General features: G+C 38.9%; 1 protein-coding gene across 1 annotated transcript in view; it reads left to right on the top strand.

Moving 5' to 3' along the window:
- LOC145398078 (hemicentin-1-like) overlaps positions 1–13,770 on the top strand; it is a 127,668-nt gene that overhangs the window by 45,491 nt on the left and 68,407 nt on the right. Inside the window, exons 44-59 of the mRNA XM_080271033.1 lie at positions 265–386; positions 740–916; positions 3,231–3,388; positions 4,869–5,017; positions 5,593–5,740; positions 6,289–6,481; positions 6,917–7,109; positions 7,905–8,023; positions 8,651–8,816; positions 9,213–9,355; positions 9,734–9,884; positions 10,239–10,396; positions 10,897–11,020; positions 11,507–11,664; positions 11,880–12,003; positions 12,336–12,428. Coding sequence (XP_080127159.1) covers positions 265–386; positions 740–916; positions 3,231–3,388; positions 4,869–5,017; positions 5,593–5,740; positions 6,289–6,481; positions 6,917–7,109; positions 7,905–8,023; positions 8,651–8,816; positions 9,213–9,355; positions 9,734–9,884; positions 10,239–10,396; positions 10,897–11,020; positions 11,507–11,664; positions 11,880–12,003; positions 12,336–12,428 — 2,376 coding nt within the window. The remainder of the gene's footprint in view (positions 1–264; positions 387–739; positions 917–3,230; positions 3,389–4,868; positions 5,018–5,592; positions 5,741–6,288; positions 6,482–6,916; positions 7,110–7,904; positions 8,024–8,650; positions 8,817–9,212; positions 9,356–9,733; positions 9,885–10,238; positions 10,397–10,896; positions 11,021–11,506; positions 11,665–11,879; positions 12,004–12,335; positions 12,429–13,770) is intronic.

The raw sequence follows: 13,770 nt of genomic DNA, 5'->3' as shown, positions 1-13,770 counted from the left end.
CTCATATGCCTTTTCATATGCGTGTATGTTTGCACTATTTGAGTTCCACCAGTAGCATATGCAGACTGTCACACAGACATAACGTAGCCATTATGGCACTGCAGCTTTCACATGCATCTTTTTTGTACAGACATCCTTTCCCCATTTGTACTTTGCCACCGAGGAGAAGATCCAGCCATGCAATGGAACTAATATGAATATGCAGCTTTAGAAATAATTCTAATGAAAGAAGTTAAAATTACTTTTAGTTGTCCACTTTTCCAGTACCACCACAGCTGGGAGACCTAGAGGATCCAGTGTTGGAGAGGGATGTGGTGGTGAACCGTCCTGTTACCCTTACCTGCCCAATCACAGCAGACCCACCACCTACATTCACATGGTTCAAGGTTTGTCTTTGCCTGTTTTGTTTTTGTGATTTTCCTTTTTCCTGGGTGCTACAGTGAGACACCTTCACATGATGAAACCAGTATAATGACTATACAGACGTTCCTCAGCTCCATATCCCCCGAAAGGAGGATGGTGGACTGCAGAAAAAGAGCAAGGTTAGCCTGCAGTTGATGGAGTTCACATTCAGATTGAACCTGGGGATACCAGCAATCCTCCCCCCCACACACACACATGCACATGCACAGGAAAAAAAAAAAAAAAAAAAAGGAAGATAAGATGACAGAATTAAAAACAGGAAGGGATTAAGGTATATAATTTGTCAGCAAAGTAAAAACAGCAATTTCTCTCTTAGGATGGCCAGCCAGTGTCGAGTTTCCTGAGGGCAGTGGATGGGTCGCGGCGTCACCTGAACCTTGGTCGTGTGAGAGTGGAGGACTCGGGCAACTACACCTGCATGGCCACAAACCCTGCTGGCTCCACCAACCTTACCACCTCACTCAGTGTTCTGACACCACCTGCATGGAATACGGTTAGTCTTTGTGTATATCCATCAAGAGTTTTAAAAAATACTTTGAATTACATGGTACAAGAAAAGTGTTACCACCTCACTCACTGTCTTTACCCACTTGGAGGTTAGAAGTTAGTAATGTTAGACAAGTAATTCATGGGACACCACACTTAGAAAATGAATGGTCATTGGGATTTAAGGTTGCTTGTGTATTAACCTAGTGCCTGAATTTATACAGAACTCGCTTCCCCAGAGTTATTTCCCTCCAGAGTTCAACCCACAGCTCTTCAAGTCTAATTGTTACAGTTATTTTATGAACAGAGGACACCAGTAATCTGGTGTATGGATTATTATTTTTTATTCATTTGTTTTTCCTTCCTCTGTTTTGTTAAAAAAAAAAAAAAAAGAGAAATTACAATTAAGGTATTAAGTATTTCTATTACAAAACAGTGCATAGTCAGATTTTAAGAATGCCTGACATGCAGTATTAAAAACAAGAGACATGAATGATCATAAACCCCATAATTGTTACCTTATTTTTATGTTCTTACCTAATTGTTCTTACCTAATTGTATCTTTACAGGAATGAGTCAGGCTTGTACTGTCCTGTGTCTTAAACCATATTTATCGTACATATCCTTAAATTTGTAAATTGTTTTGGCACACACTATTTCATTCGGTAGTGCATTCCATTGATCAATTGCTCTGTTTGGGAAACTGAATTTCCTTACATCTTTATCACCTCTCTTCTTATGCAGTTTTTTGCAGTGTCCTCTTGCTGATGCTTCTCCATATGTTAAGTAATCATTTATGTCTATTTTCTCCTTTCCTGATATGCACTTATATAGCATTATCATGTCACCTCTTTTCCTTCTTTCCTGTAGTGTTGGTAGCTTCAGTTTATTTAGTCTTTCTTCATAGCTTAGGTCCCTTAAGCTTGGTATCCATCTTGTAGCGGCCCTTTGAACTTTTTCAATCTTGTCTATATGCTTTTTGAGATGAGGACTCCAGACTACTGATGCATATTCCAGGGTTGGTCTAATGAATGATGTTATTATCCTTCTTAGCATGTCTTCATTTATGTATGTGAATGCTATTCTCATATTTGCAAGCAGTGTATACATGTTCCGTACCTTCTCGCTGACGTGGTCAGCCGGAGATAGTCTGTTATTGATAATCACACCTAGGTCTTTCTCTCTTTCTGATGTGTATAGGGTTTTATTTCCTAACTTATAATCCCAATCAGGTCTTTTTCCACTTTTACCAAACTTGATTACATGACACTTGTCCACATTGAATTCCATTTGCCATGTACTACTCCATTCATGAAGTTTATTTAATTCTTCTTGTAGCTCTTTACAAGAGTCTGTGTTAGTAATTCTCATTTGTATTTTTGCATCATCTGCAAACATATTCAGATAGCTCTCATTTCCAGTGTTACTGTTTATATCATTTATATACACTAAAAACATGATTGGTGCCAGCACTGAACCCTGTGGTGCTCCACTAGTCACTTCTTTCCATGATGAGTAGTTTCCTCTTAGTACTGTCCTCATTTCTCTTTTTATGAGAAAGTCTTGCATCCAACAAAACAGTTTGCTTCGTATTCCTCCTTGATGGTACAGTTTCCATAAAAGTCTTTGGTGTGGTACTGTGTCAAAAGCTTTCTTGAAATCTAAATAGATACTGTCCACCCATCCTTCCCTTTCCTGTATTGTGTTTGTTACTCTGTCATAGTAGCTCAACAGATTAGTAACACATGATTTTCCTTTTCTGGAACCAAACTGTCTTTCTGATTTCATACTGTGTTCTTCTAGATGATTTACCCAAGCTTTTCTTATAAGTTTTTCTTTTGTGTGTGTGTGTGTGTGTGTGTGTGTGTGTTTTTGTGGGTTAATTTTTATGTATGTGTGTTTTTTTTTTGTGGGCTAAGTCCCATACTAGCTTCATAGCGCTGTACAGTGGACTAGCATTAAGGAAAATTTCATGATCCGGTAGCATTTCTGGTATTACTGGACAAACAGGTTACTGCCAATTTCAGTTGGGTTCTGAAAGTGAGAAGTGTCAATGTCGGGGGTAGGCTTACAAGAGGCAGACCAAGAAAAACATGGGATGAGGTCATAGATTGTGAGCTCAGAGATAAGGGATTGCATAAGGAAGCTGCCAGAGATTGAGCAGTGTGGAGAGCTGTCATTAGGTGACCAGGGCCGACACATGCAAGTATGTTGGAGCCTTTATAAATGATACAAATGATATGATACAATACAAAGAGGCGCTGCAAAGTCTCCTGTGCCACTTAGAATATCCTGTAAGTTAAGGTGTTGTGGTTTGGCAGGAGATGGACTTCAATGAGAACGTCTTGGGTGTGGTGAATGGAGAGACCATCCTGAACTGTAATGTTGATGCCGTTCCCCCACCCTCAGTCCTTTGGCTACGGGATGGTCTGGTATTGCTGCCTGACCCACCACGAGTCAACCTCACCCATGATGACAGGTGAGTTGGGTTGTTAGGTTAGTTGATGCAAAGGAAGTGTTTTTTGCAGATGATACTGTGTTGTTGAGTGAAGACGAAGGGGAGCTGCAAGGCTTGGTGGATGAGTTTGGGAGAGTGTGTAAGAAATGGAATCTAAAGGTGAATGTAGGGAGGAGTAAAGTGATGGTCTTTGAGAGAGGTGAAGTCAGTGAATGTACAGCGAGGTTGGATGGTGAGGAATTGGAAAATGTGAGTACGTTTAAGTACTTGGGTAGTGTGATGAGTAAGGATGGAGGTTTGGAGGGTGAAGTGCTTGAAAGAGTACAGCAGGGAAGAAAGGTTGCTGGTTCTTTGAAAGCAGTGATAAGAAACAGGGAAGTGAGCATGGAAGTGAAAAAGTTACTACATGACAATATTGTGATACCAACTCTAACGTACAGAAGTGAAACTTGGACGTTGTTGGAAGGACACAAGTCAAGAGTGAGAGCAGTGGAAATGAGTTATTTAAGAGGAGCCTGTGGAGTCACATGGAGAGACAGGCTGATGAATGAGGATATAAAGGAGCATGTGGTGTGGATGTGGATGTGATAGGAAGTGTTATGAGGAACACACTGAGATGGTTTGGCCATGTGGAGAGGATGGAGGGTGAAAGACTGATGAAGAGAGTGTATGTGAGTGAGGTGTAGGGGGGAAGAGGGAGGGGGAGGCCGAGGATGAGATGGAGGGATGGGGTGGAGAGATATATGAGAGAGGGGGGTGTGAGTTGGGAGCAGGGCAGTGAAATGGCGGGGGACAGGGCGACTTGGAGGCGATTTGTTTGTGGCCACCCCAAACGTGATTGAGGCATCTGGCAGATAGATAGATAGATAGACAAAGATAGGTGAGGTGGGTTGCTATGTTAAGTGTGCTAAGGGAAAGTCCTCTTAGATTAGGTAATGTGAGGTAGGTAATTTATGTTGGTATTGTGCTACACAGGCATTCTTTGTTATAAGCAGAGGTGTGTTCTAAAATATCACAGATTTTTCGCTATTGTAGGTAATGTAACATTTCCCATATAATTGATTGCTTATGTAAGTTGACAGTAACTGGCAAATCAGCATTATAGGTAACAACTGAGCATTAATATGCAATTTTTCTGCAGTTTCTGGTATATTTAATAACAAAAGCAGGATAAAAAATGCTATATGTCTTCTTCAATAAGGTTAGATCTTTTTTTTTCTTTATATTCTGGCTGCTGAATGGATAATAAGACTAGTCTATAAATAGTTCCCCACTAGAAACTCAGATGGCAGTATTTTATGTGTTATTTTGATGACTCAGCATGCTAATGTGGGCATGGATGTGGCAATGGGAACTAAAAATAAATACTGGTATATGATGCAGGATAGACATTGATAAGGGTGACTGAGATGAAGAAACACCATGATGGAGTGAAAGAGGAATATTATACAGTACATGAACCACCCAGTATTATAACCAGTGACACCTGTATTTGGTTCAGGGTCTTAGTATTGAGTGAACTTGATGTGAGTGACAGTGGACGGTACGTATGTGTAGCCAGCAACCCAGCGGGAACTGTGGAGTACGAGTTTCAGGTCAACGTCCAATCTCCACCCACCCTCACTCACCAACCTCAGCAAAACCATACAGGTACTTTTTAATACTTTTGTTTATTTATCAGGATTCCTAGGGTTTAAACAGTGTAGATGAGAGTGTGGCCTATTTAGCTGAGTTGACTTTTGGTTAGTTTATCCTTCTATCAGTTTTTTTCTTGTTCCTTGGACCCTATGTCACTCCATCCTGAGGCGGGATAAGAAGTAGGATGATGATGATATTGATGATGATGATGATGATATTCACTACTTTTATCGACTAGATTGCTGACGGAGAGGGATGCCTTTACATGGCGGCAACCATGCCTGTAGAACTGGTGGTTTTTCATATATATCTTAGCCTCCTTCCTGTCTCTTGAAAGAAGGAGGATGGACTGCAGAAGGGCACTTTAAGCCTGCATTCCACTGGGTTCATGTCCAGGTGAACCTGGGACAACAGCAATAATAGTATAACAGCATTTACTTGTTTGCATAACTTTCACATGCATGTGGTTTTGCTTAGTTTTTACATATACCATTTTTTAGTCATGAAAATATTGATGGTGGTGTAGATGAAATTTGTTTACTGGCCATTATAGTGGTAAAGATGGTGATATAACTCATACCATTCAGTTGTGGTGAACCGTGCAGTGACATTGGAGTGCCCGGTGGAGGGAGTACCAGAGCCGGAGGTGGAGTGGGCAGTGGCAGGGAGGGAGGTGAAGGGATCCGGCAAGTATGTGAGGCTGTCACCTTCAGGACGACATCTACATCTCTTAAGGTAAGGTGCTGGGATTGTATATACAAGAAGTCTGACAAGATTTTTGAGAAATTCGAAGATGTGATTTTGTGGCCAATGTAAGCCATAACAATAAAATCAATAACTTTTGTGGGCCGTATACTTTATTACATCTTGTAAGATGGTATGTTGCAGACAGTTGTTTCATTACACCATCATGCTTATGTTTTCCTCTAGTGGGTATCTTGAGCTGCTGCAGTTGTGGTTAGTTTTCCCTCTGCCATTACATAAAATAAGTGATTAACAGATGGGTTGATGTGCTTTTTTTTTTTTTTTTTTTAATGAATTTTTTAGCATTATTGTCAGAGTTCAGTGTTAAGTCAATAATGAGTCAGGCTGTACTGAGTTTTTTTTTTTTTTTTTTTTTTTTCACGTGGTAGACTTGCCTATTCTCTTCAGGGTGCTGGAGTTCATGGCAGGGGAAGTGAAGTGCTTTATAAATAATAGATAAGTGGATTTATTTGTTTATTTATTTATTATTTGCCAGTACTGTATATTTAAGTAACAGCAGACTCCCATATTCCCTTCAGAGTGCTGGAATCCATGGCAGGGGAAGTGACATGCACAGCTGAAAACCCAGTGGGCAGTTTGGTGACGGAGTACAACCTGGAGGTACTGGTGCCACCTACCATAACTCCAAGCCCACCCTCACACCGCGCCACCGTCATGGAAGACGACACACTTATACTCTCATGTGCTGCCACGGGATATCCACACCCACAGGTTTGTGTCACACTCCTTTTTCCTGTTCCTATTTCTGGATTTGCCTAGACCCCTTTTGTCAAGGGTGCAGCCAAGCATTTCTTATGGGGGAGCCTGAATTTTGTTTGTGATTATTCTTGAAACAGAACTGCTTGGAAAGTGTTATAATTGTATCTACAGTAGTGTAATAAAAACTTACTAAATGTTATGTAGTAAAGGAGGAAAATTGAGAAACAATCAGTTACATTAAATGTTATTATGGCACCTACTGTTTCTTGAACAATGACTGCTTTCTGTTCAACTTATTTTGTATAATGTGAACTCACCAAGGAAGAGGTACTAGAAAGCTTCTTAAGCTCATGAGAGTAAAGATCAGATTTTTTTATGTATTGACCAACAGGTAGCATGGGTGTCAGGTGATGAAGGAAAGACTTAATGTACTGTATTGCCCATCAGGTAGCTTGGGTGGTTGGTGATGAAGGATTGGTGATTGGTGGTGGTGGTAACGGTCGTGAAGGGTGGGTGCTGCGTGAGGGTGGACACACACTGGTGGTGGAGGCTGCCAGGGCCTCAGATCAGGGACCATTTACCTGCCTTGCCACTAACTCCGCAGGATCTGCACAGGAAACCTTCACTGTACAGGTCCTCTGTGAGTATAGTAATACAGTAATATGTTTTTAAATTTTGCATTTGCTACTACGATACAATTTATTCGGATTATATATATATATATATATATATATATATATATATATATATATATATATATATATATATATACATATATATATATATATATATATATATATATATATATATATATATATATATATATATATATATATATATATATATATATATATATATATATATATATATATATATATATATATATATATATATATATATATATATATATATATATATATATATATATATATATATATATATATATATATATATATATATATATATATATATATATATATATATATATACAATATATATATATATATATATATATATATATATATATATATATATATATATATATATATATATATACGATCTATATATATATATATAAATATATATATATATATATATATATATATATATATATATATATATATATATATATATATATATATATATATATATATATATATTTTTACAGTCTAGGGCCTTTCTGAGTATTGCCTTTGTTATTTTAAAAGTGTAAACAAGATTATTTGGATCTATGAAGATTAAAGTAACAAAGGTATAATTACTGTATAATCAAAAGTTCACATGGTAACTGCCTCCTCTCTCTTTTCCTTCTTTGTCTCCTCTACCCCATCTTACCCCTTCCCCTCTCCCTCTCCTCCTCTTTGCTTTTCTTTTCTCCCCATTTCTTTCTCTTCCATCCTCTTCTCCTTCTCACATCCTCTTCTTCTTCTTCCAGTGCCACCTGAGATCGAACAACCCGAGAGTGGCACAAATCTGGAGGTGGTTGAAAGTTCAAGTGTCACCCTTAACTGCCCCACTTCTGCCAGACCCCAACCATCCATCACATGGTTCAAGGTTAGACTGTGCCTGTACAGTAGTAGTAGTAGTAGTAGTAGTAGTAATGGTAGTAGTAGTAGCAGTAGTAGTAGATGTCGTAATAGTAGTAGTTGTTGTTGTAGCCCCATGATCATCAGAAATGTAAAAATGTGAACCCAGTGGACTGCAGGTTGAAGTTGCCCTCTTGCATTCCACCATCCTGATGAGTTGAGGGACTTCTGTATACGTAGGTATTGGAGCCACATATTTATTTTGATGCCACTGTGATAATGTAATAACTTTTGTTCTTAGTACCTCCTGATTATTTCATTCAGCATAGGAGAGGCTTTCTGATTTGAGGGGATTGATACAGCATTCACTAATCCTATTGCAGCTACAGAACCTCCTTAAGTTAAATAAAATAATCTGTTTGGAGCTTCATTACAATTTTAAACATTAGATTTAAGAGGTTAATCAAATAGTAAATTCCTCTGTGTGCATTCAGATCAACAAACGTTTTACAATGGAACTAAATGGGAGAAATTACTTGACTCATTTTATTCACTCCTCATTCACCAGTCATTCACTATATCCATTGAATACATTAACCTTGATCAGACACTTTAATATATTCACTGAATGCTTTCAAATTAACTGACATTGCAGGATGGAGCTAGCCTGGAGGAGGGACGTGACCCATTCCTTCATGTGACTGGTGGGGGAGAGCGTCTGAGGTTCCTGAGGGTGCTGGATACACATGCTGGCAATTACACATGTCTGGCCACAAACTCAGCTGGCCAGGATGCCCTCACATATCAGCTGAATATCCTTGGTAAGCATGGGTGGTTGAGGAGAGGGAGAGACAGAGAAGGAAATGGATAATATTGTAGAAGAATTAGGAAGGCAGTCCTTATTGTAGTAGTGGTAGAGTAACCTATCCTGCAGTGGAATGCATGTTGAAGCTGTCCTCATGCAGTCTGATATTCTCATCCTGGGGAACAGGAAGGGAGTTGAGGGACATTTGTATAGTCAGGCAGTGTATTCACCTGGTCATATCAGTGTCACTGTATGAAAGCACCCCTCTCCAGCACTAGAATGGGAGGCCAAAAAAGGAAATGAATAATAGACAGAATTGTGATATACTGATATTCCTTTATTATAAATCAGGGATGTGTTGCAAAATAGCACAAGTCCACCAAGACCTTCCAGACTCTTCTTTTCTCCCCAGTTCCTCCAGTGATACTGGATGTAAGTGATGGCAGTTTGGGTGAGGATGGTGAGACAGTGGGTGTGGTAGGTGGGAATGTGGACCTGGAGTGTTACACTATCGGTACACCTACACCCACTGTTACATGGACTAAGGATGATCAGGTAATAATCTCACTCACATGCTACGGCTGGGGTGGGGTAGACTTATGAATTTATATGCAGAAACTCCAGTATGCACACACTCTGCTTTAATATAAAAAAAAAAAAACTTCCTTTACCAAAAGAAGATGTCTTCCAGTAATGAATTTGGTGTCACAGAAATCTACTGTTATCATATGTTCCTGCAATTATGAAGCAAATAATTCCAAGTAGTTTTGGGAATAGTAAATTTTTCTTTGTAAGACTACATTCAGATGCCTGAATATTAGAGCAGCTTTACCCAAGAGAGTGAGTTCAGAAATCACCTGCCTGAGTGGAAGAAGATTTGTGACCACCCTGGATTTTAATAAGTGTAACATTGATGCCAGTTTATCCTGGCAGAGTGTGGAGGAGGGTGGGCGTGTGTCAGTGGAGGAGGATGGCCAGGTGCTGCGTTTGACAGGGGCACAGGTGGATGACTCTGGCCGCTACACCTGTACAGCGACATCACCTGCTGGAGCTACTGCCAGGGAGTTTGTGGTTGTCATTCATAGTGAGTCCAGTTTTGTATTTTCCTTTGTCTTTATCCATTCTTTCATACTCTCATTTCTTTATTTCTCATCTCATCTCATCTTACCTCTTCTCTTTGCTTAAAGAGTGAGTGCATTTTGTATATATTTCTCATTCTCTATATTTCTGTTTCTTGTCTCGTCGCACTTCTTGACTTGCATTGTCGTCTTGCCATGCCTTCCCTTTTCTTCTTACTTCTTTGCAGCTTTTCTTTTCATTTCTCTTCTCTTTTCTTTTCTTCTCTTTGCTAACCGGCATCACATGAAAAATTAGTTGAGATTATCATCAGACTCACTGAAATAATTGAACACCCCTTCTCCTACCCTCCACATTCTAGGTCCTCCAAGAGTTGTTCCACCAAAGGAGAGGGATGTTGAGGCTGTGGCAGGGAGACGTTTGGTGTTACCTTGTGAAGTGGAAAGCTCTCTTCCTCCTGCACGATCCTGGCTAAGACATGCTCGGCCCCTCTCCCCCTTTGCCAATCCTAATATTCAGGTTTGTTACGTGGAGCCATATTCTTGTGGCTGAGAATGCTGTCTGATGTCTAATTCTTAACAATTTACTGTATTTTCTGTACTGCACTGCTCTTTTTTTTTCATTATCTCAGTTCTTAATGAATTTGGGGGATACTGGCAAAGTAACTTTATAAGGTAGCAGTGAAACTGTATTAGATAATATTTCCACAATTTATCATAGTCTTAGTGCATTACAATACTATAAAACTGTGAGTACAAAAATGTGGACAAGCCCCCAAGATATGACAGTAAATTCCGAAACATGTGATATCAGTGCAGTATATTGAATCTCTCTGTATCACTGATGACTGTACTCTGCAATGTGGGGTGCAGTCTGATCACATTTAACAATTGTATGGTTTTATAAATGACTGTCAAAACATTAGAGGTTTTCTTACAACTTCACATACTTTAAATGATAAGGCTTCCAACAAAAAATAGCATCAAAACAGGGGACTGATAAAAGAAGATTGCATACAGGTTCGAGGTGGCGGTAGTGAGGTTGAGTTGATGCGAGTGAGGGAGGGTGATGGAGGCCAGTATACCTGCGTAGTCATCACCACTGCTGGACAGGACACCCTCACCTATAATGTCCTCGTGCAAGGTGACAGATCTTGCATTTCTTTTCCCTCACTTAATGTCTTTATTCAGTGTTATAGCTCTTGCATTTCTCTAACTGTGAAGACTATAAATCCTTGTAGAAGGTTTTCTCATGCATTTTGCTTCTCATAGGGCCTATAATAACCACCTACAAGGTTTTGTTTGTTGCATTTCTTTTCTCACTAGGCCTTTTGTTGCCTCTCTCATTACTTATAATATGTAGTTGTGGTCAGTGATCCTTTTGCTCATTAAATTGTAAACTACATAAAAAAAAAAGATATTAGCTTTTCAAGCCCATTTTAATTATATTGGTTATTTTAGCAGGTGCTCATAATGTTTTGACACATTTTTGAAACAGTGTAATGGAACTATCAGCTTTAACTCCATGCTCTTAGTCATCAGATCTACCTGATTCAAGCATAAAAACATCTATAAACTGTTACCCTGACAAAATCTTATCTATAAACTGCTACTCTGACATATATTGCAGTACCAGCAAGGATCGAGAGAGCCAACATTCGTGAGAGGGTATCTGGTGTGGCTGGTCGCAGTGTGGAGATTGTCTGTGAGGCAGCGGGCAGCCCGAGACCTAACATTACGTGGACATTAGGTTCTACTCTCATCACACCACAACACCTTAGATATCAGGTTTGTTTCAGCCTCTCTTTTTGTTTCTTCTCTTCTTTTTCTGTATTTTTCCTCTATGCTTTTTTTTTTTCCATTAATTTCCTTTCTGTCCCTTGTTCTCTGTTCTTTTTCTTTCCCTTCCCTTCCCTTCCCTTCCCTTCCCTTCATTTCCTTTCTCTTGATCTTTATGCTTTTATTTTTTGTGGTTATTACTGTATATGTTTTTCTTGCCACAGATTTTGGATGGAGGTCAGCGGCTGCACGTGGAGGAGGTGAGGACAGATGATGAAGGCATCATCACCTGCACAGCTGAAAACCCAGCAGGATCAGACTCCCTGAATTTCACACTTGAAGTCTCAGGTGAGGGGAAACAGGGGTAAAGTGTGGTGTGTTGCTGTTCAAATGAGCAGCGTGTTTATCTGCATGTCACTGAAGAAAAAATTAAAACAGTAAAAATGAATGGTTATGGACAAGAATATCATTCCACTTTTTAGTCAAACAAGCATGATATTCTAATGATATATTTTGGAAAGTTTTGGCTTTTGAGATCACCTCACTTGGTTTTGAGACTCATTGCTCACCATCTCGCTGTTTATTGTAATGGGGTGGATCGGTATGTAAGTCCGCAAGTGTATGTTTCTTTTCACTGCACTCGTAGCCAGTGTAACCCAGTTTTGTGCTTCTCCCAACAGTGGCTCCCTATGTGCCCGATGATGCTGTGTTGGAAGTGAGGGTACGGGAGGAGGAAAGCGTTACCTTACAGTGTCCCGTGGAAGCAGTGCCTGGTGAGTACAGTACACTGGATTATGGACAGTATCATACCACTCTTCTTCTTTTTTCTTTCCTCTGTTTTTTTTTTTTTTTGTTACTGCATTGTTTACTTAACTTTTCTTTCTCAAGCTTTCTTTTTTATGTGGAGCACACTGCATTATATATGGGTATTACAGTAATGTACTTTTTTCTTTTCTCTTGCCTTCTTTTCTAGAGATACTCTAGTCATCCATTTTCTAGGGCCCACAGTATGGATAAAACTTTGATCCATAGAGCATTTGTTTTCTCTCCCTTGTGACCTCAGGGATAAAGGACTGATTAGGGAGGCTGCCCCAAGTGGCATGGAGAGCTGCCATTGGGTGACCAAGGCTAATGTGTGTAAGCACATTGGAGCCTTTATAAATGATATGATACAAATTAAGCTCAGGTAAATTCAGGAATATTGCCCCTTGAGCTTAAATAGTTGATGTTATTTTTTTTGTGCATATCCTGGTAGGGCAGTTTCTGTGTGCTTTATATATTTATTTATTTTTAAGTTGTACAGAAGGTGTCAGGGGATAATAATGACAGATATCTCTTTTATTTTGCTTTATTCACTAAATATCACACAAGGAACATGCGATACTTATATATTTTATTCTATACTGGAAGAACTACCTGTACTTAATGAAGTTTGCATGTAGTTGTTATCGGTGGAAGGAGATCCATTGCTAATGTGTTTCATCATATGCTATTTTTGTTTCGTATAGGACTTCTCTGTTTTTACTCAGGTATTGCACCTACCTTTAATAATTTGTTGTTTTCATTTTATACAAGATTTCTCTGTTTTTTTTACTATGCTTACCAGACACTGTTATTTGTAATTGCCAATGGATATTGCCTGTATTTATTGTACTAATGGATTTTTTTTTTTTAAGTTTTGACTGAGATAATGATGTGGATGTTGGTAAAGTTGAAACGTTATACTGTACATACAGATTTTTAAATTTTGATAAGAATTACTGGGTTGATGTGGTTATGATGAAGGTGAAGTTCTATTCTGTAGTGTACTTATGCATTTTTATGGTACCGTATGAAAGTATTGATAAAGAATTAGGCATACAGTATATACTGTATATAGATGAACTTGGAGTGTTGTGACATTTGTAGCATAATTGATGTGTTGGGCAGCAGAAACACATACTTTATTGTTTTGGTGATAATGGCACTGTAGTTGTGTTAAGCTCATTCCATTGTTGATGAAAGTTCAATTAATATATACATGACTCATAAGGCAGATGAGTCTCTTGTCAAAGATTCACTGAGCGTGGTTGGTGTATTTAATGTCCGCTCTTGCTGATTAAGTTCGTATGTTTT

The sequence above is a fragment of the Coenobita brevimanus genome, chromosome 44 (assembly GCF_032717465.1).
Source record: "Coenobita brevimanus isolate Jiangsu-jjx chromosome 44, ASM3271746v2, whole genome shotgun sequence".
NCBI lineage: Eukaryota > Metazoa > Arthropoda > Malacostraca > Decapoda > Coenobitidae > Coenobita > Coenobita brevimanus.
Note: the sequence above shows the minus strand (reverse complement) of the source record. Positions and strands in the feature narration are given on the sequence as shown.